The sequence below is a fragment of the Hylobates moloch genome, unplaced genomic scaffold, assembly GCF_009828535.3.
Source record: "Hylobates moloch isolate HMO894 unplaced genomic scaffold, HMol_V3 SCAFFOLD_16, whole genome shotgun sequence".
In the NCBI taxonomy this organism is placed as follows: domain Eukaryota; kingdom Metazoa; phylum Chordata; class Mammalia; order Primates; family Hylobatidae; genus Hylobates; species Hylobates moloch.
In genome coordinates this window covers 38,083,857-38,105,423 of record NW_026652291.1, presented here as the reverse complement: position 1 = coordinate 38,105,423, position 21,567 = coordinate 38,083,857, and the positions used below count along the sequence as shown (strand labels likewise).

General features: G+C 40.3%; 1 protein-coding gene across 1 annotated transcript; it reads right to left on the bottom strand.

Annotated features, from left to right (window-relative positions):
• Positions 1-820: 820 nt before the first annotated feature.
• ATP6V1D (ATPase H+ transporting V1 subunit D) lies at positions 821-21,430 on the bottom strand. The gene is made up of 9 exons (XM_032180493.2): positions 21,167-21,430; positions 14,300-14,417; positions 11,986-12,065; positions 10,409-10,476; positions 8,761-8,805; positions 7,124-7,227; positions 4,740-4,806; positions 3,366-3,444; positions 821-1,713 (listed from the first exon to the last, which is right to left on the bottom strand). The coding sequence occupies exons 1-9, from the start codon at positions 21,205-21,207 to the stop codon at positions 1,572-1,574; spliced, it is 744 nt and encodes a 247-aa protein (XP_032036384.1). The 5' UTR covers positions 21,208-21,430; the 3' UTR covers positions 821-1,571.
• Positions 21,431-21,567: the final 137 nt, after the last annotated feature.

The window sequence follows — 21,567 nt, the reverse complement described above, 5'->3', positions numbered from 1 at the left end:
TCTCCCATTTTTCCTCTGTAAAATAGGGGGTTAAAATAATATGTGCCTCTTATGGTTGTTGTAATGAAGTAATATAAACAAAATACTTAATACCAGTGCCTGGCACATAACTAAGACCTGCTATTTTATAGGAGATGTTAAATGCTTGCAAAATCATTTAGTACTTTAAAACTGCCTAGACTGGCTGGGCACGGTGGCTTATGCCTGTAATCCCAGCACTTTGGGGGGCCGAGGCGGGCAGATTACTTGAGGTCAGGAGTTCAAGACCAGCCTGGCCAACATGGTGAAACCCCATCTCCACTAAAAATATAAAAATTAGCCGGGCATGGTGGCGCATACCTGTAATCCCAGCTACTCGGGAAGACTGAAGCAGGAGACTCTCTTGAATTGAGGAGGCGGACGTTGCAGTGAACTGATGGTTGCTGCCACTGCACTCTAGCCTGGGCTACAGAATGAGTGAGACTCTGTTTCAAAAAAACAAAGAAAAACTACCTGGACTGTGATGTCACTTGATTAAAATACAATATTAATAAAGACAGTGTCACAATTTCAGAACTAAGCATTATTCCATGGCTAATCATGTCAAAAATGCCTGGAAATGGTTGCAAGAAAGACTGAGTAATCATGGATGGCTCATGCCAAATCGAACAGTACTAAAAACCTCAGACACCTGATGTGGCCATTCAAATGCTTCATCTTCATATATGAAAGCAAGTTTTTATCACTTATAAATAGTAAAAAGTTACCTCATTTCTTACTCTAAAATAGGAACTAGTTATTTTTCTTAATTAGCAAATAAGGAAGTATTATAATGCCCTCATAACTCATCAGCAATCATTTATTAGTACCCCAAAATGCAACAGTTGTCTCAAAAGCAAGCCTTTTTGTAAAACTCTAATACATGGAGGGGGAAAAATAGCTACCCACTTCCTACATGTCTGCAGAGAAAGCTCTGGCTGACACTACTGATCTGAGCATGAGAACATGACTTAACAGTAAATTAATAAAAACAGAATGACTTATTTTTAAATCATTTTACTCTGTTTATACCACAGTCGCATTTAAATTGGCAGAACTGCTCCCATGACAGACAAGACAGGAACCTGTCATGCAAGGAAAAGTGCAGGTTTTCACAAAGTTTGAGAAGTACCATGGTAACAAGAATGGCTGCAGCAATCTCAGACAACAGCGCCAAGGTTTGCAAGTGGGTAGGAATGAAAGCTGCTCCACAGTAATTGGCCTGAGACCACTAATGCTTCCTAAGAGTTATTTCCTAATATGCTTGGTAAGCAGATCACATGTAACACAGATGTAAATGGAGTAGGATAACGCTTCTGCAAAGTAAATTCTGTAAGTTCCTGGGCAGGTTTTACAGATCTCTTTTATCTATGATAAATGGTTGCTAAATTATGATTCTGCAAAAGTAATCCCATAAATAGACATCCAGGTAAATTTTACAACCAGTGAAATTCTTAGGCCAAAAAATAAATAGCCACACAAATCAAACCTACGCACTGTGAATTAAAATGAAGCCAGTGTTAGGGTTTCTAAAAGAACCAGAACAGGAAAGATTATTCAAATAGAAGATCCTCGTCCTTCTCTTCAGCCAGAAGATTAGCAGGCTCCAACACCTCTCCAGCTGCTCTCCTTTGTTCCAAGTCCTTCTCAGATTTTTCCTTTAGAATCTTTTTCTTCTCTTGTATTTTCTTTAACCTATAAAATACAGGTGGGGGTGGATTTTTAAAACACTTTCAATATTAAGTAGATTTGATTTCTTTTAGTTTTGTAACAAGGATAATAAACACCTATACCTAGAAAAAAACTTGGTACTTTTATTAATTTCATTTTCGGTAATTTATTTATTATCCTTTTTAAAAAATACATAAGCTAAAAATACATGATTTTAAGCTAATAACTGACTTAACCTGAAATAGCAGCTTTTTTTTTTGAGATGGAGTCTCTCTCTGTCGCGAGTGCAGTGGAGTGCAGTGGCACAATCTTGGCTCACTGCAACCTCCACCTCTGGGTTCAAGCAATTCCTTGCCTCAGCCTCCCAAGTAGCTGGGATTACAGGCGCATGCCGCCACGCCTGGCTAATTTTTTTTATTTTTAGTAGAGACGGAGGGTTTCACCATCTTGGCCAGGCTGGTCTTGAACTCCTGACCTTGTGATCCACCCGCCTCGGCCTCCCAAAGTGCTGGGATTACGGGCATGAGCCACCGAGCCTGGCCTAGAAGCCTTTATTAGGTTAAATTTTGAAATCCATTCTCTAATGGAACAGATTTTGAGCATTCAGGCATTTTTTTTTAATTTTGGCTCAACACAACCCTGAGTATCATGGAAGGACAGAAACTAACCTTTGATGATTAAGATTATAGACCATAATTAGATGCTAACTCCAGGTATAAGACCCCCATGCCTTTCCTAAATACTCCTGCCTTCACCTACCTCCCATTTCTCTGAAACTGAATATAGAGATCCCTGTACACCACCAGTTTAGTATTTATCCCTGTTGACTCTAAATGTTCATAACCAATTCATGGACATGCATAATTTCTCTCCAAGTGCTGTGCTAATTCTCTAATGGCGTGATTTATATACTATTTGGTAATGCCTCCGGGTGCTTTATACCTTCTCCTGAACATGAAATACATATTTGTTGAATAACAGCTGAATTCTAGTTTCTTCTCTCAGTTTTTATGTAGGAGACACCCAATCTAAATCATCATTTCATTTTAAAGAATAATCAAGGGCCAGGTGCGGTGGCTCATGCCTGTAATCCCAGCACTTTGGGAGGCCAAGGTGGGTGGATTGCTTGAGGCCAGGAGTTTTGAGACCAGCCTGGCCAACATGGTGAAACACCATCTCTACTAAAAGTACAAAAAAATTATCCAGGCATGGTGGCACATGAGCCAAGATTGCACCACTGCACTCCAGCCTGGGTGACAGAGCAAGACTCTGTCTCACGAAAAAAAAAAAAAATAATTCAGTCTTGGCTGGTCCGAAGGTAGTGAGTTCTCTCTACTACACACAATCAGTTACAGATCAAACTCCTTGTTCTACTCTTTCCCCACTTTTCACTACTGCATTTGACTATCTTAAAACATATATTTTTTTAAAAATCAAATCTAAATAGTCTCTCTGAAAGGCCTAAGTTTTTGGAAATGCCATGTTATACGTACATGTAAAATTTGACAGATTTGTTTCCACAACTTTTGGTAATAATATTTCTTGCTTCTTATTTATCAGAATAAAACACAAACTGTGCTAATTCTAAAGAACATAAACCAACAAGTCATTCAGCAAATACAGCCTTTGGAACATGGAAAACAAAAAACGATCAATAACTGCCAATTTCAACAAACCTATAGAACTCTTCTCGCTCTCTCTCATCCAGCTCTGTGATGATATAAGCAAGAGTACGTTCAATCCGGGGAATGATGACTAGAATCAAAAAAAATAATATGTGTGAGAACTTCAAACCCCTTTCTTCAAACTGTCAGTGCTCATTTGTATAACAGTTATTTTTTCCTAATTGTAAAATTAATGTGCATTTAATGCAGAGAACTTAGAAAATAAAAACACAAAGAAAAAAAGTAAAATGGAGTATAATCCAACCACCCAAAAGAGTAACTACTGTAAACATGTATACCCTTCTAGTGTCTTTTCTATGCATAGATAACCTATTGGACCATAACAAATACAACACTGAATGTGCTGAATTCTGTGAATATATAACATTGAAGCACAGATGTTATTTTAAATATAGTAGCAATCAACTGTTAAAAAATTGAGCAGAGAGAATGCTCGATTGAGTTTATGTCATTAGGCTCGACTTTACATAGTTTACCTGTTCAGCTTCTAGAATGTGAACTCTGAGGGTAAGAACTACGAACTATCCTTTTTTTTTTTTTCTTTGCTTCCACTTTCATGTACAAGGCCTGGCACTAGCAAGCAGTCAAAAAAGTTTTTTAAAAAATGAGATAACTTTCTCACTAACATTAATATAGTTATCATATTATATATAGTTAATATAATATAGTTAATATATTATAGTTAATATAATAGTTAATATATTTATCACTAACAATATAGTTAATATATAGTTAATATAATATATAGTTAATATATTTTCTCACTAACATTAATATAGAAACTCCCAAGCAAAGGAATTTCTTTACTTCAAATTTTGCTTTCTTACCTAAAATTGAGTGTTTCTTTAATAAAAACTAAGTTTATTGAGCAAAAAGCACCATCAATAATAAGTCATATTTTTTAAATAGTGAAATAAAAGAGATGGAAAATAAGTGCATCAAATGGGAAAATTTTTTAGAAATCAAGGAGAATGGCTTATACTGATTTAAAGTTAAATATTTAATGTACTCAAAAAGTTACATCACTCAACCATTAGAAAGAACTAAAGAATACACTAAGGATCTTGAGAAATATTCCTACCCTTAAATAACTGCATGAATAACTGGAAATGAAGAAAACATTCCATAATTTTTAAGTCACCCCTTTCCTATGTGTGTAACTCCCCCAGATCATACAAGTACTTCTATCAGAACACTTCATAACACTTCTTTGTACTATGGACACACTTCTCTCTTTGCACTGTGGGCAGGGGCAGCATCTTATTCATCTTTCAGTCTTCAGTACAGTCCCTGAATTCTAGCAGTTTCATGACAAGTGGGGGGTATGCACAAGTGACAAAGCACCTCACAGTACGTAATACTCACCATGTTCAATGGCATTTACACGCCTGTTGGTTATCTTAATAGCTTCATCCAAAGTAACAAAAGAAGTCTAAAATAAGAACAAATTAATAATGTAAGCACAAAGTCTTCCTAATCATTCCCTGATCACTTGACTCCACTAAGACTGCACTTGTAGAAAACATTTGAGAACCAAGATAACTTTTCAGCATGCTTAAAAAACAAAATTCTTGGGCTGGGCGCATGGCTCATGCCTATTACCCCAACACTTCGGGAGGCTGAGGTGGGAGAATCACTTGAAGCTGGGAGCTCAAGACCAGCCTGGGCAACACAATGAGACCTTGCCTCTACAAGAAATAAATTTTAAAAATTAGCTGGGTGTAGTAGCATGCACCTGTAGTCCCAGCTGCTTGGCAATCTGCGGTGGGAGGATCATGAGGCTGCAGTGAGCTATGACTGTGCCACTGTACTCCAGCTTGGGTGACAGAGTAAGACCCTGTCTCTTCACAACAAAACAAAAACAAAATTCTTGTGAGATTTCCATAGGGCTAACACTACTTCCATGCTATTGATAACCTACATGTCACATTTGGTAGGTTTCCAAATTAACCTGCCTGGGCAGATTGAGGGATCTTATGATTCATGGTTTACATCCTGTCCCGTAGTAAGGAAATCTTAAGTTTCTCAGACTGTTGACATACTGATTAATATGCAACCTATTGACGCTGAAAATGACACTGATTTGTTTCTGAATCATGAAGTTTTACTTCATGATTTACTTGCATGTAGAACATTTTAGCTTGTATTTGTAATCTGTAGCCAATGATTGTGACCTCTGTATTGTACTCGCCAATGAAAAGGACAACTTGGGTATAAGGAGTCCTCCCTTCTCCTAAACTTTCCCATAAAAGCCTTCCAACTTGTAGCAGACTCTAGAACACACCCAACTTTCTTGGTGTCTTCCCGGGTCAATCCTCACATTTGGCTTTCAATAAACCTTTATCAAATCATTTCTGCTTCAACAGGCTTTACTTGAGTTGACACTATTATAATTTGTTTACTACAGTCTCACCTAAATAACAACATAAAAATGACAAGAAAGAAGCATTAATAACCTAGATATATACTAACCGGCCATATAGAGGAAAAAATGGTCTTCCATGCACAAACGATGTTTATTTACATTTACATTTAAATCTAGTATCAACTTGCTGTTCTCACTTAGCAAAGAGTGAAACTGGGCTGGGTGAGGTGGCTCACACTTACAATTCCAGCACTTTGGGAGGCTGAGATGGCAGGATTTCTTGAGGCCAGGAGTTTGAGACCAGCCTGGGCAACGTAGCAAGACCTCATCTCAACTAAAAAATTCAAAAAAATTTCCAGGCGAGGTGGCACAAACTTGTAGTCCCAGCTACTTGGGAGGCTGAGGCGGGAGACTGCTTGAGCCCAGGAGATCCAGGCTGCATTTAGCCAAGATTGCAACACTGCACTCCAGCCTGGGCAACAGAGCAAGATTCTGTCTCAAAGAAAAAAACAAAAACAAAAAAACAAGAGCGTACCATACACATACATTTTGTTAATAAGAAGAAGCAGGGGCCGGGTGTGGTGGCTCATACCTATAATCCCAGCACTTTGGAAGGACGAGGTGGGCTAATTACTTGAGCCCAGGAGTTCGAGACCAGCCTGGACGACATGGTGAAACCCCATCTCTACAAAAAAACAAAAATTAGCTAGGTGTGATGGGGCATGCCTATAGTCCCAGCTACTCAGGAGGCTGAGGTGGGCATCACTTAAGCCCAGGAGGCTGAGGTTGCAGTGAGCTGGGATTATGCCACTGCACTCCAGCCTGGGTGACAGAGACCCCATCTCGAAAAATAAATAAATAATTTTTTAAATTAAAAAAAGTAGGGGCCAGGTGCAGTGGCTCATGCCTGTAATCCCAGCACTTTGGGAGGCCAAGGTGGGTGGATCACCTGAGGTCAGGAGTTCGAGACCAGCCTGACCAACATGGCGAAACCCCGTCTCTACTAAAAATACAAAAGTTAGCCAGGCATGGTGGCACATGCCTGTAATCCCAGCTACTTGGGAGGCTGAGGCAGGAGAATCACTTGAACCCAGGAGGCAGAGGTTGCAGTGAGCCGAGGTCACACCATTGCACTCCAGCCTGGGCAACAAGAGTAAAACTCCGTCTCAAAAAAATAAAAAATAAATACATAAATTTTAAAAAGTAGGGACAATGGTACAAAAGCCATCACTTCAGAAATCAAAATATTATGTTTGCTTTACGTAGGATCATGGAAACAGTTAAAAGTACAAAGCACAGTATATGCTGACTCAAGACCTGACTCTCCTCCACTTGACTGTTAGAAATCAAACTACAGGAGTTCTCCAGGTCTTTTGCTACTTACCTGCAGAGAAGCTAGTTCCACCAGTAGTTCCACTGCTTTGGCATAATTCCTCTTTAATTTAGCCAACTGTTCCCCACCTCTGGCTAAACCAGTCAGTTCATAACCTGAAAGAACCAGTCAGACAACATTTTTAATTAGAGTAAAATATCTTCCCTATAAAATTCCCCAAAAGGAGATAATTCAGAATAATAACAAATATGGAAAGATGAATTCACTAATCTTCATTGAATGTAAACATGAAGTGCCTATCTCACTCCCCAAACACTATAGGAGCATGCTACTAAATACAGTTTTCCACAAGAATACTATTCTAAATGTAATTACAAGAGAAGCTTTTAACCAACCTTCCCTTCACTAGCTTGATGCCCCTTATTCCCTTTGAAAATCATACTGCCTGATGCCCAGAGTACAATGACACTCTGTGAACAGGTGACTCTCTAGAATGCTCTACTTCTTCATATGAAATGTACTTAATATTCTATATGATTTAATTAAATATCACATGAAACAAGGAAATACAAGTGCCAAAAGAAAGAATATTGTTTATTTATTTATTGAGATGGGGTCTCACTCTGCCACCCAGGCTGGAGTGCAGTGGTGCGATCTCAGCTCACTGTAAGCTCCACTTCTCAGGCTCAAGCAATCCTCCCACCTCGGCCTCCCGAGTAGCTGGGACCACAGGCGCACACCACCAGGCCCAGCTAATTTTTGTAACTTTTTGGGTAGAGACGGGGTTTCACCATGTTGCCCAGGCTGGTCTCAAACGCCTGGGCTAAGGTGATCCACCTGCCTCAGCCTCCCAAAGTGCTGAGATTGCAGGTGTGAGCCACTGTGCCTGGCCAAGAATATTGTTTCTACGAAAAAAGTTAACACTTTACTTTGGAAAGAAAATATGCTGTCAAACTAGGAATGGAATGAATACGACAGTTATTTAAAAAGTGGAAGTGGGCTATACAAATCTAGAAAGAATCAGCATTCAGGTTGCATCACAGTGTCTAAGATCTTATTTGACTTTAAAGAGACCCAAACTGGGAATTATAAGCAGTGCATTGTGGGTGTAGGATATGCAGAAAAACAACACAGAGGTCTAATCGGTGAATTCATATTCAAAAGGCCTTATATTTTTTAAATAGCAAATGATTCTACATTGATATATTTCTGATAAAATATTGAAATATTTTAAGATATGTATAATGTTTTATGACTTCCTAGCATAAGACCTTTTTCTTTTTTGAGACAAGGTTTTGCTCTGTAGCCCAGGCTGGAGTGCAGTGGTGTGATCAGAACTTGCTGCAACTACCTCCCCAGCTCAAGCAATCCTCCCTCCTCAGCCCTGGAAGTAGCTGAAACTACAGGCATGTGCCACCACACCCGGCTGATTTTTTATATTTTTTGTAGAGATGGAGATTTGCCTGCCTCAGCCTCCCAAAGTGCCAGTATTACAGGCATGGGCCATTGTGCCCGGCCTTAAGACCTTTTGATTAACTGATCAACTATTGTCCTGACTATATCAAATAAGAGGATTTCTAACTCAGGAACCTCTCAACATCTAGCGCCATTTTCCAGAACTTAGTTCATTTAAAGAGGAAACAGGAAATCCCAGAGACACAAAGTAATACAAAAAGTTTCACACTTACTGTCAGTTCCTTCATGGTAGTGTTCAAATACTGGCAAAGTAACACCTGTTAAACAAAGAAGCATATACGGATTCACAAACCTTTAATTTTTTGTGGTTTTTTTTGTTTTTTGTTTTTTTTTTTGAGTGGAGTTTTGCTCTTGTCGCCAAGGCTGGAGTGCAATGGCGTGATCTCACCTCACCGCAACCTCTGCCTCCCAGGTTCAAGCAATTCTCCTGGTCAGCCTCCTGAATAGGTGGGAATACAGGCATGTGCCACCACACCCGGCTAATTTTGTATTTTTAGTAGAGACGGGGTTTCTCCATGTTGGTAAGGTTGGTCTCGAACTCCCGACCTCAGGTGATCCACCCGCCTCAACCTCCCAAAGTGCTGGGATTACACGTATGAGCCACTGTGCTGGCCTGAGTTCTGTTTCTCAATCACTGTTTTCTGTGTTTCTTTTTCATCAAACTCAAAAATCAAGAGCTTAAGTCTGGAATTGTAATTGGTTTCAATTAATGAATTTAGGAACTTGTCTTCTTTTTTTTTTTTTTTTTTTGAGACAGAGTCTCACTCTGTCGCCCAGGCTGCAGTGCAGTGGTGTGGTCTTCAGCTCACTGCAACCACACCTCCTGGGGTCAAGTGATTCTCCCACCTCAGCTTCCCGAGTAGCTGGGACAACAGGCACACGCCATGCCCAGCTAAATTTTTTTTTTTTTTTTTAAGACGAGTTTCGCTCTTGTTGCCTGAACTGGAGTGCAATGGCACAATCTTGGCTCACCACAACCTCTGCCTCCTGGGTCCAAGTGAGTCTCCTGCCCCAGCCTCTCGAGTAGCTGGGATTACAGGCATGCGCTACCACATCTGGTTTATTTTGTATTTTTAGTAGAGACAGGATTTCTCCATATTAGGCTGGTCCCGAACTCCCGACCTCAGGTGATCTGCCCACCTCGGCTTCCCAAAGTGCTGGGATTACACGTGTGAGCCATCAAACCCGACCTAATTTTTGTATTCTTTGGTAAAGATGGGGTTTCACCATGTTGGCCAGGCTGGTCTCAAACTCCTGACCTCAGGTGATCCACCTGTCTCACCCTCCCAAAGTGCTGGGATTACAGGTGTGAGCCACCACATCCAGCGGAACATGCCTTCTTAATTTTTTTATTTTTTATTTTTAGACGGAGTCTCGCTCTGTCACCCAGGCTGGAGTGCAGTGGTGCAATCTCGGCTCACTGCAACCTCCGCTTCCCAGGTTCAAGTGATTCTCCTGCCTCAGCCTCCCAAGTAGCTGGAGCTACAGTTGCGTGCCACCAAACCCGGCTAATTTTTGTATTATTAGTAGAGATGGGGTTTTACCATGTTGGCCAGGCTGGTCTCGAACTCCTGACTTTGTGATCCGCCCACCTCAGCCTCCCAAAGTGCTGGAATTACAGGTGTGAGCCACCGTGCACAGCTGGAACCTGCCTTCTTAAGTGTTCACTTCTATACAAAAGTCAAATTATCCTGAGTAATTAGAAATCTGGTTGTTAATGATTTTAACATGTAAAGCCAATCAACTTGTTCTAAGTAGAAGGAAGAAACTAGGACATTAAGATCTTGCTGTATAAACAGGTTAATTTTAAAATGTCACCTCTTTTCTCCCCAAAGGGTTTCTAAAAGGTTGAAACGTTACCTGCTACATTATCTTTCTTCGCTCGAATCTTCACTTGCGCTTTATTTACATTTTGGATAACTGTAGTGCTGCAGAAAAAGAGAAAGCCTTTATTTAGCAGACTCTTCAGAAATAAACCTACAGGGACCCACTGGATAGTTTTAACATTAAATGAGACCAAGAGTGAGATGTCACAATTAAGTATGTTTTGATAACTGTCCTTTTTTTCAAAAGGGAGAAAAGTCATTACTGCTAGAGGAGGGCCTCTGAAAGCAGAGAATGAACAATATTCAAAACATTAGTAAGAAAACAACAAAGAATGATTTTAAAGTTCGTGGATTGCTTATGTTTTCAGTCAGAGGTGTGCTACATGGATATAACTTTAAGGGTTCTTCCGCTAGTGTAAGATGGAGAAAACTCCTTCTTTCTAGGTTTGCTGTTGAATTGGTTAAGCTGGTGTTCAATTCCTTTACCCCTTTTACCCTGGAAACTATCTTCCATCTGGCTTTGTGTGATTTCTCAAATGTTACCAGAAAGTGCCTTCCTGGCAGGGTGCGATAGCTCACGCCTGTAATCCCGGCACTTTGGGAGGCCGAGGCAGGAGGATTATTTGAGGCCAGGAGTACAAAACCTGCCTGGGCAATGTGGCGAAACCCAAAAATACAAAAATTAGCCAGTCTCATAACCCAATCTCAAAACAAAACAAAAATAAATATTATAGAAAGTATCTTCCCCATAACCACCCTAAAACACTCACATACCACTTATACACTATTGATCTCCACCCTCTGCTAGAAAATTCAATGCAAGCTGTGATCTTACCAGCACTGGCAAAAATGAAAGCCTACCACTTCAAAGGGCCTTATTAAGGCTTAAGAGCAGTGAAAGCTCCTAGATAATAGGCATCATGTCATTAGGAAAAGACTAAAATCAGAAACCTTGAAAACAACTTCTGCCTCTGCCCCTAATTAGCCAAGTGACCTCAGGAAGGCATTTAATTAAAACTGAGAATAACAATGCTTGCCTTACTTGTCTTACAGTGTTATTTGGAGAATTACATAACATATGTAAATTAGCATAACACATTTGCAAGCCATTTTGTATGCTTTGTAAACGATTTACTGATGTCACCAAAGCCATGAAGTTCATGCCTTTTAAATAATCCAATTCTCAAAAATTTATCCTAAGGTAATAATTCAGTAGAAACAAAAATACATATGTGTAAAAATGTTCACTGCACTTTCCCTAATATTCCAAAAAACTGAGAATTAACCCAAATACCCAGCATTAGGAGAAAAAAAAATACATCTTGAGAAAGATCATACAGCCATGTTGAAAATAAGGAAAAATGTTTATGATACAACGTTAAATGAAAATGGACTCTAAAATATTAAGTATCCTGTGCCTGCAACTATGTAAGAATGCATGTGGAGGATGACAGTGGAGTTAAGGTGATGGGGTTAAAAGAATTCTTCCTTATTATTACTATATCATTTGTCCTTAATGCTTATTTCTAAATTAAAAAATGCTTTTTAAATGAAATTATGAGCCTGATATCACTTTGTTTTGTTTCAAAACACCCCGTTTAGTCCCCTTACCTGAAGTCACCTGCTGTGAACTTGGCTTCAGCTAGTGAAAAGGCAGCTTCTCTCATCACTTCGCCCATCAACATTTTAGTCTGGAAAAGCATAAACCAACAACAGATTCAACCAAGCCTTTTACAAGGAAAAATTCCATCATAATTATGTTCCTTTAATAACCATCAGTATTTTATGCTGGCTGTGCATGTAAATATTGGTTTGATAATGATAAACAGAAATTTCCAATTTTTAACAGTTTTGGTTATGATCACTAACAATATTACAAACTATGAGTTTTATAATTAAAACAGAATAAATGCATTGAGAAACAGAAAACTGAATCTTTACTGAAGGACCTATATTATTCCTGAATGGGTGCATGCTGATTTACTCAAACTAATCTCTTAAATTCACTGCAGTTGCAGTCAAAACCCTAATGGTGTATTAATTTTAAAGTACATCTGGAATATTTAATGTTTGAGAATATTCAATAATGTTTCAGAAAGAGAAGAAAAACTGGGTCAGCTGGGTAGGGAGTTGCCTTCCCAAGTATTAAAAAGGTACAGCTACAATAAGGAAATATTAATATATCTGGTTTGGGACAGTTAAGTCAATGAAATAGACTAGAGGATTCAGAAACAAGCCCAGGTCTATATGGAAATTTAGTAAAGAGACCACTCAACTGTCTATACAGTACAAAATGATAAAGCTACCTACCTCACATCACACTGCCCCCAAAATTCAGACATAATTAAGATAAAGGTTTAAAGAAAAAAAAACTGTAAAGTAACAAAAGGAAATGTGGCATAATATTTTCCTAATCACTTTAGGTCTTTTCTAAGCCTTATATGTAACTCAGAAGCTATATAAAGAAAAAGACCAACAGATCTGACCAAAGGAAAAACATTTTTAACTTTTTTAAATTTTTATTTTTTGAGACAAGGTCTTACTTTGTTGCCTGGGCTAGAGTATAGTGGTGTAATCATAGCTCACTGCAGCTTCAAACTCATAGGCTCAGGCAATCCTCCTGCCTCAGGCTCCCAAGTAGCTGGGACTACAGGTGCATGCCACCACACTCTGCTAATTTTCTTCTTATTTTTTTTTTGTAGAGACAAGGTCTCACTGTGTTACCCAGGCTGGTCTCAAATTCCTGGGCTCAAATCATCCTCCCACCTCAGCCTCCCAAAGTGCTGGGATTACAGGCATGAGTCACCACACCTAGTACTAACTTTTTTATTTTTTTAAGTTAAAAGATAAGAAAAGGCGTGGAGAAAATATTTTTAACATTTTACACATTAGGCAGAATACACATAGAACCTCTACCAAAAAAAAAAAAAAAAGGCATTTACCAAGAAAATCAAATTGCAAATATGCATGAAAAGCTCCTCAACTTCACAAATAATCAAAAGTAGTACAGGGCCAGGCATGGTGGCTAACGCCTGTAATCCCAGTGCTTTGGAAGGCTGAGGTGGAATGATCACTTGAGCCCAGGTGTTTGAGACCACCCTGGGTAATAAAGCAAGACCCCATCTCCACAAAAAATAAAAAATAAAAATAAAAACAGCACTCATAGAAAATGCTTTTGCTAAGTACATACAGGTTTAAAAATAAAACACAAAAAATTGTAAACTTAGCACTTTGGGAGGCCAAGATGGAAAGACTGTTTGAGCCCGGGAGTCAAAAAGACTAGCCTGGGCAACATAGTGAGACCTCGTCTCTACTAAAAATAAAAAAAAATGAGCTGAGATGGTAGCATGCACCTGTAGTCCCGGCTACTCGAGAGGCTGAGGTGGGAGGATCACTGGAGCCCAGTCTGAGGCTGTAGAGTAAGACCTTGTCTCAAAAAATAAAAGAAAGAAAAAGACTAGAAATAAAATGTCATACCATGCAGTAGTACATGCTACAATAAAATTAAAATAAGGAATTGTGAGAGAAGCAAACATGGTGTTCACTTTAGATTGGGTGATCAGGAACAGCCTCTCTTAAGAGACTAGAACAGCCAAAGAAGCCAGTTATAAGTTCTGGGGAAAGAGTATTTCAGGCAGGAAAAAGAGCTAATGAAAAGTACCTGGAGGACCTTAGGAAGAATGCTCTAAATAAGGTAAGAGAGGCAGGCGGGGGGCCAATCAGATCAAGTGGAGCTTTGCAGGCAAGATTAAAGAGTTTGGATTTTATTAAATGAACTGTTTGATATTTGACACTTGTTAAACTTATAATGGTATTTTTACTTTTGAAAGAAAAAAATTAATTAAAATAACGACAACAAAAAAATGCCAAGGGCCAAGCTGGATTTTCCTAAAATAAATACTATTCTAAGAAAAGTTCATTCTACCTCTATTATCTTCTTTAGGATCTGTCGAAATCGAAGAGTTAAGGCATCAGATTTTTTCTTCAGGAGGTTTCGACCTGTCTGTGCTCCCTTTAAACGAGCCTTCATGATGGTCTGTGCCCTATATAAACATAAACAAAGTTAAAGACATCCATTCTCATTGTTTAAAAGACAAAAAAACCCTCCCCACCAGTGTTAAAGTTATCCTTTATCCTTTGATGTGATGAAAGTGAGACTATATAGAGAATTTGTAGCTGACAGGTTTAACTGATGCTATGGTTTGAATATGTCCCCAGTCTTCATGTGTTGGAAACAATCTCCAATGCAACAATGTTGGGAGGTGGGACCATCAAGAGATGACTGGGTCATATGGGATCTGCCCTCCGTGAATGGATTAACGTCATTATGGTAAGACTGGGTTCCTTATTGCAGGAGTGGGTTGGTTTTAAATGTGAGTTCATCTGGGCACACCTGTAATCCCAGCTACAGGTGTAAGTGGGAGGATCCCTTGAGCCTGGGAGTTCAAGTCCAGCATGGGTAAGATAGTAGCAAGACTCTTTTTTTTTTTTTTTTTTTTTTGAGATGGATTCTCACTGTGAGGCCCAGGCTGGAGTGCAATGGCGCAATCTCAACTCATTGCAACCTCCACCTCCCAGGTTCAGGCAATTCTCCCACCCCAGCCTCCCAAGTAGCTAGAACTACTGGCGTGTGCCACCAAGCCCAGCTATTTTTTTTTGTATTTTTAGTAGAGACAGGGTTTCACCATATTGACCAGGCTGATCTCGGACTCCTGACTTTAAGTGATCTGCCCGCCTCAACCTCCCAAAGTACTGGGATTACAGGGATGAGCCACCGCGCCCGGCCCAACTCCTTATTTTTTGAGATGGGGTCTTGCTCTGTAACCCAGGCTGGATTGCAGTGGTATGATCGTAGCTTGCTGCAGCCTCTAACTCCTGGTCTCATGCAATCCTCCAGCCTCAGCTTCCCAAAGTGCTGGGATTATGGGCATGAACCACTGCACCTGACCCTGTCCCTTTAGGAAAAAAAAAAAGGCATGTTTGACCCTTTCTTGCTCTCTCTCTCACCCTCGCCTTCTGCCATGGGATGACACAGCAAGAAGGCCCTCACCCTTCTCAGCCTCCAGAACCATGAACCAAATAAATTTTTTTCTTTATAAATTACCCAGTCTCAAGTATTGTTATGGCAGCAAAAAATGGACTAAGACAACTGGTTTTTCAATAATGCAGATTTCTACCATCAGTGTTCCATAAATGAAAAGTTTATTAATTTACAACAGAAACAATTTTATAATCAATATAATCATAATAAATGTTATCAGGAGCATTATTTTATGATGCCAACATAAATACTTATTTGATTTGTAAGTTAAAATAATATCTTTGTTTTAGTTTCCACTGGAGGTATATTAAGGATTTAAAAATCTATCCACTAATATATGTCAAAATTTTAAATGCAATTATTTTCAAGACCAACAATTCCACTTTGAGGAATTTATCCTACAAATTTATTCCCACATGTGTACAAAAACACGTGCAAGGTTGAAAAGATGGGTACTCCAGCCTTATGGTAATAGCAAAAGGGAGAAACAAGCTAAATGCTAAATACATCAGAGTTCACCTATGATGGAATGATACACAGTCATTAAAAAAGACGAAGGTGTATAGGCACGTGCTGTCTATATAACAGTCTTACTTATGCAAAGTAAGGAAAAAATGTGCTTATATAGATGCAGAGAATAGTTCTAGAAAGGATTCACAAAAACCGGCAAGAGTTACCTTTGATAAATGGGACTGGATGAAAAATATGGATTTACTTTTTACTACTATATTCTTTTGTACCTTTTGCATTTTATTTTATTTTTTGAGGTGGAGTTTCATTCTTGTTGCCCAGGCTAGAGTGCAATGGCGCGATCTCGGCTCACTGCAACCTCTGCCTCCCAGGTTCAAGCGATTCTCCTGCCTCAGCATCCCGAGTAGCTGGGATTACAGGCATGCGTCACCATGCCTGGCTAATTTTTTATTTTTAGTAGAGATGGGGGTTTCTCCATGTTGGTCAGGCTGGTCTCAAACTCCTGACCTCAGGTGATCCACCCACCTCGGCCTCACAAAGTGCTAGGATTACAGGTGTGAGCCACTGCACCTGGCCTGCATTTTTTATACCATAATAATTTACCACATTTTCTATTAAAAGTGTGGTATTAACATGTTTTGATATCATCAATCAAGATCCTAACACCAATCATTTTATTAATTTGTAAAAGACTAGGTAACAAATGACATACATAAGATTCCTGAGAAGTGACAAGTAAATTTACACTGAAGTCTCCTCACTTCCTTGTTTCAATTTTTTTCCCTATCAGAAGCCCCAATACCAAAGTCGAGCAGAAACTGACATTTCTGTTCTTGCTGCCATATGCCAGATAAAATTTAATAATGAAAAAAAGTGGAGCCCAGTTTGAGGCTGTAGAGTAAGACCCTGTCTCAAAAAAAAAAAAAAGAAAAAGACTAGAAATAAAATGTCATACCATGCATAGTACATACTACAATAAAATTAAAATAAGGAATTGTGAGAGAAGCAAACATGGTGTTCACTTTAGATTGGGTGATCAGGAACAGCCTCTCTTAAGAGACTAGAACAGCCAAAGGAGCCAGTTATAAGTTCTGGGGAAAGAGTATTTCAGGCAGGAAAAAGAGCTAATGAAAAGTACCTGGAGGACCTTAGGAAGAATGCTCTAAATAAGGTAAGTGGTACAGTGGCTTATGCCTGTAATCAGCACTTTGGGAGACTGAGGTGGGTAGACTGCTTGAGTTCAAGACCAGCCTGGGCAACATGGTGAAACCCTGTCTCTACCAAAAAAAAAAAAAAATACCAAAATTACCTGGACATGGTAGGGCACACCTGTAGTCCCATATACAAAGAAGGCTGAGGTGAGAGGACTGATTGAGCCCAGGGGGTTGAGGGTGCAGTGTGCTGTGATCATGCCACTGCACTGCAGCCTGGACAACAGAGCAAGACTCGGTCTCAAAAAAACAAGTGTTTGGGTAATAAAATTCAACAATAAGATTGTATAACCTAGACACAGTATAACCTAGACACAGTGATTTAAGGGGATATAATTTCATATGACTGGTGTTTTAAAATCACATGTACTAATAAACCTTTTTTAGCCAGGTGCAGTGGCTCACACCTGTAATACCAACACTTTGGGAGGCTGAGGCAGGTGGATAACTTGAGGTCAGGAGTTCGAGACCACCCTGGCCAACATAGTGAAACCCCATCTCTACCAAAAAATACAAAAATTAGCTGGGTATAGTGCTGCATCCCTGTGGTCCCGGCTACTCGGGAGTCTGAGGCACAAAAATCACTTGAACCCGGCAGGCAGAGGTTGCAGTGAGCCAAGATTGGGTCACTGCACTCCAGCCTGGGCAACAGAGTGAAATCCTGTCTTAAAAAAACAAAACAAACAAACACCATTTGGTCAAATTCTTAAATTATACTTGAATTTTTTTTTACCATAGGGCTAAGATCACTAAGACAATTCCATAGCTGAAAGAGACTTTAGACATTAACTTAAAGATTAGAAAAATGAGGCTTAGAAAAGTAAAACAACTTTCTCAGAGTTACTCAGTGAAGAAAAGGCGGGGCAGGAACTTGAACCAGACTTTTGATTCCACTGACTTTCCCAGTGCTCAAACTAAGGCTCCAACCTAGGTTCACTGTACCCCAACCACGTGCCTCTCCTTAAAGACAATTATCACTGGCTGACTCTGCACTGACTGGTCTCACAAGAGGTCTTATCAAGTGAAGGTCGTTTAGTTTCCAGCCTGAGAAGGAGCTATCCAGCTCAATGTGTGCATTTAACATAATGTATTGCTGACAGTAAATACTAGAACTTGGGTTCAAAGAGCTGGATCAAATTTAAGATAAATTGTAGTACTGCATATTCCAGCCAGTTTATAGTAAAAGGTAAACTGGTTGGTAAAATCGAATTTACCATGTTAATTTTATTTTCCTCCTAGGGAATGGCATCTCTGTGAAATGGGCAATTTTAATTCCTGAAACTCTAAGAGCAGCTTGCACACTTACAGCTAATATGTAGCAGAACCTGGATTTAATGGACTTCTGTTGACTCCAAATTTTTCATGCATCTTTTCAACTCTAAAGTATTTTTTTTTTTTTTGTAGAGACAGGGTTTCACCATGTTGCCCAGGCTGGTCTTGAACTCAAGCAATCTACCCACCTCAGCCTCCCAAAGTGCTAATTACAGGCATAAGCCACTGTACCACTTACCTTATTTAGAGCATTCTTCCTAAGGTCCTCCAGGTACTTTTCATTAGCTCTTTTTCCTGCCTGAAATACTCTTTCCCCAGAACTTGTAACTGGCTTTCTCTGGTACAAAAGTGGGTAAAAGTAACATCACAGAATAATACTGTTGAATGGAACTGTCTGAGAAACAAGCTGCCAGTATATTTTCTAGCCTATGGCTTTTAAAACTTGCTCCTTTACATGTTTCAGAGCTGCTCAGTCCTACTCAAAAAGTTTGACCTTTAGCTAGGATGATGACTTTTCTTCCAGCTGAATCAAAGACATCTGACTACATGACAAAAAGCCTGCTGCCAGCCATGGGGAAAATATTTAGAGAAGAGATTTCCTGCACCTGATTTTCCTCTCAATCAGCAAGCTGAGAGCTTTCAAATAGTAGTTTTCACCTTCATGAGCCTATCATTTTCTTACCTAAGCCCAAAGATGTCTATTTTTGCCTCTTAGTCTCAAAGTAAAAGTTCCAAAGTAAAAACAAAAAAGTTATTCTGACTGCTGTCAAAGATAAACCCAGCCAGACATTTGTTAAAGTAGTGAAAACAGATTTTATTTAGTAAACCACTGATAGTAGGGGAAAGGGCTGAGCTCAATTCTCATTTGTGCAGAAGTGACCGGCCATTTTAAAAAGAGAGTTAGGGAGTGGCAGGGAGACAGCCACAAGAAGAGTCACAGAAGAGAAACCTTAAAGTGTTGGTCAGTGTAAACGCAATACTACCTGGCAATTAGTAAGTTACTATTCTATCCTGCCACACAGACTGGGAGACAAAGGCCCTATCCCTCCCGATGATTACGTTTCAAAGAAATGGCTCTCAAAGATACTTGAAGGGACAGTCCAGAGTTGGAAGAGATACATATTCACAATTGTAAGCCTGTTTCGTAAATGCTCTAAAAAAGGAACGAGAGGGGTCTATCAATTAGGTGTTGACTAGAACAAACAGTACATTCTCCTCCTAGCTTTGAGCTTTTTCAGGCAGGCATTTTAATGGGGGCGGGGGGCTGGGGTCACCCTAGGGGCAGGCCTTACACTGCTAGAAGATAAACTAGCGTCGATGTCTTTCAGTACAGAAGTTTTGACTAAGTCATCAGTCCTAGGAGTTCTGCAGTTGTCACTACCCCGGGATAGTCCTCATCTTTATTTCCCCACAACTAGCTTGCTGCCTACTTAGTGCAAACAGCTATTAGAAAGTCAATAGGTGAAGGTAAAAAATTTAAAAAGTTCATTTCATTAAGCTATTTAGTCACCGGGGAGAAACAAACCTGGGCTTCAGGTTTGAATATAACTTTTATTTTAAGCATCCTCAGATTCTCTCAAAGGACAGAATGAGGAAAAACAACAAAACACCCCCACAGAGATAGGACCACAATAAAAGGGTCTAAATGTCAGGGTCAAAACTGATTTTCTGCTTCCTCACTGAAAAGAAAAAGGTAAAGCCAGGCGCGGTGGCTCCCATCTATAATCCCAGCCGCCAGGCAGGCTGAGGCGGGAGGATCACTTGAGCCCAGGAGTTTGAGGCTGCTGTGAGCTATGATCACACCACTGCACCCCAGCCTGGGAGACCCTGTCTCCCATTAAAACAAGCAAACAACAAACTAAATAAAAAATAAACAGGATGAGGAGGAGAAAGGGAGCAAGTTGTTAGGCATATTTAAGAAAACGTCAAAATTTTCCTTACAAACTAGCCAAACACCTACAGTGATATGCCATTTTCCTGACAAAGAATTCAGGCCCCAAAAGAAAGGCAGCCCACAACTGAGCGTATTCCCAAGCATGAGTTCTTTCAAGAAATTTTTTTTGTGGACCTTCTACGGATTGTTAAGACACTCTTTCATCCTGGAGAGAGCCCACAGTCTAGTGGGAGAGAAAGACACATAAATATCTACTTTACAGCGTGATGACTGGTATTAACACAGGTCTGAACAAGATGCAGCGGTGAGAGAGCAAAAGCAGTGCCTCAGAAACACAGGGATATTCTCTCACAGCAGGTGACATTTGGCGGGAACTTGTTAAATGAGTAAGGGGATCCAAGATCGAATCCGAGGGCTATGCTAGGGCGATTCGATTCCATCCCCACTTTGGCTTAGGGACCTCTTCTATATCCTCAGCAAACTTCCATTCTCAGAGTATTTATTAAAACCTCCTTGGCCTTTCCAGACGAATGTCTGGCTACGTAAACTGTGAGCTCTGTGAGGGCAGAGGTGGCGACGGTTCAGTTATATAAATCCAGTGCCCGGCTCAATAAGGGTATGTGGAATGGATGAATCCATTAATGAATAAAGACAGCGGACCTCCACAAAAGCCTGCCTGCCGACCGCCTTTTCCTACCAGCTGGGATCGCTCAGCCTGATTCACTCAGGAGGAATGCGCGAAGAGGCCGTCAGGAAGCCTCGCCCTAGACTCAAGAAAAGAGCCTGGGAAAAGCTCAGGATCCGCCCAGGAAACAAGGAACCTCACTGTGGCCCAGGGTCTGAAGGGACCGCGCTCCGGGTTCCTAAACCTGTGAAAGCGGCTTATCCCATTCCTTTACTTACATTCGCGAGGGGAAGATTTCAATTCGGTCTTTGCCCGACATTCTGACGATAACTTTTCGGCTCGGGTCCCCGGCCGGGCAACCGAGGCTACAACAGCTCCAGAACTGACCTCCACAGTGTCTTCCTCTACGGTTGTCAGCTGGTTGTGTCACTTGACCCCTCTCGTTGCTAAGAGGCAGCAGAGACACCCATTTTCACTTCCGCCTCCGATTGTCACAGGCGAGGAAAGGGGAGGACAGAACAGAGGCGTTGCCCGGATGTCGAGGCGCGCGCACCGCGGAATCACCCCTCAATTCCGGTTCGCCTCCCAACCCCTCCCCATCCAGCTTCCCTGCGGCTGCGCAATACGCGGCACGCGCCAGGCCAAAGACTAGGAGCGAAGCGTGCACGCCTTGTCTTTC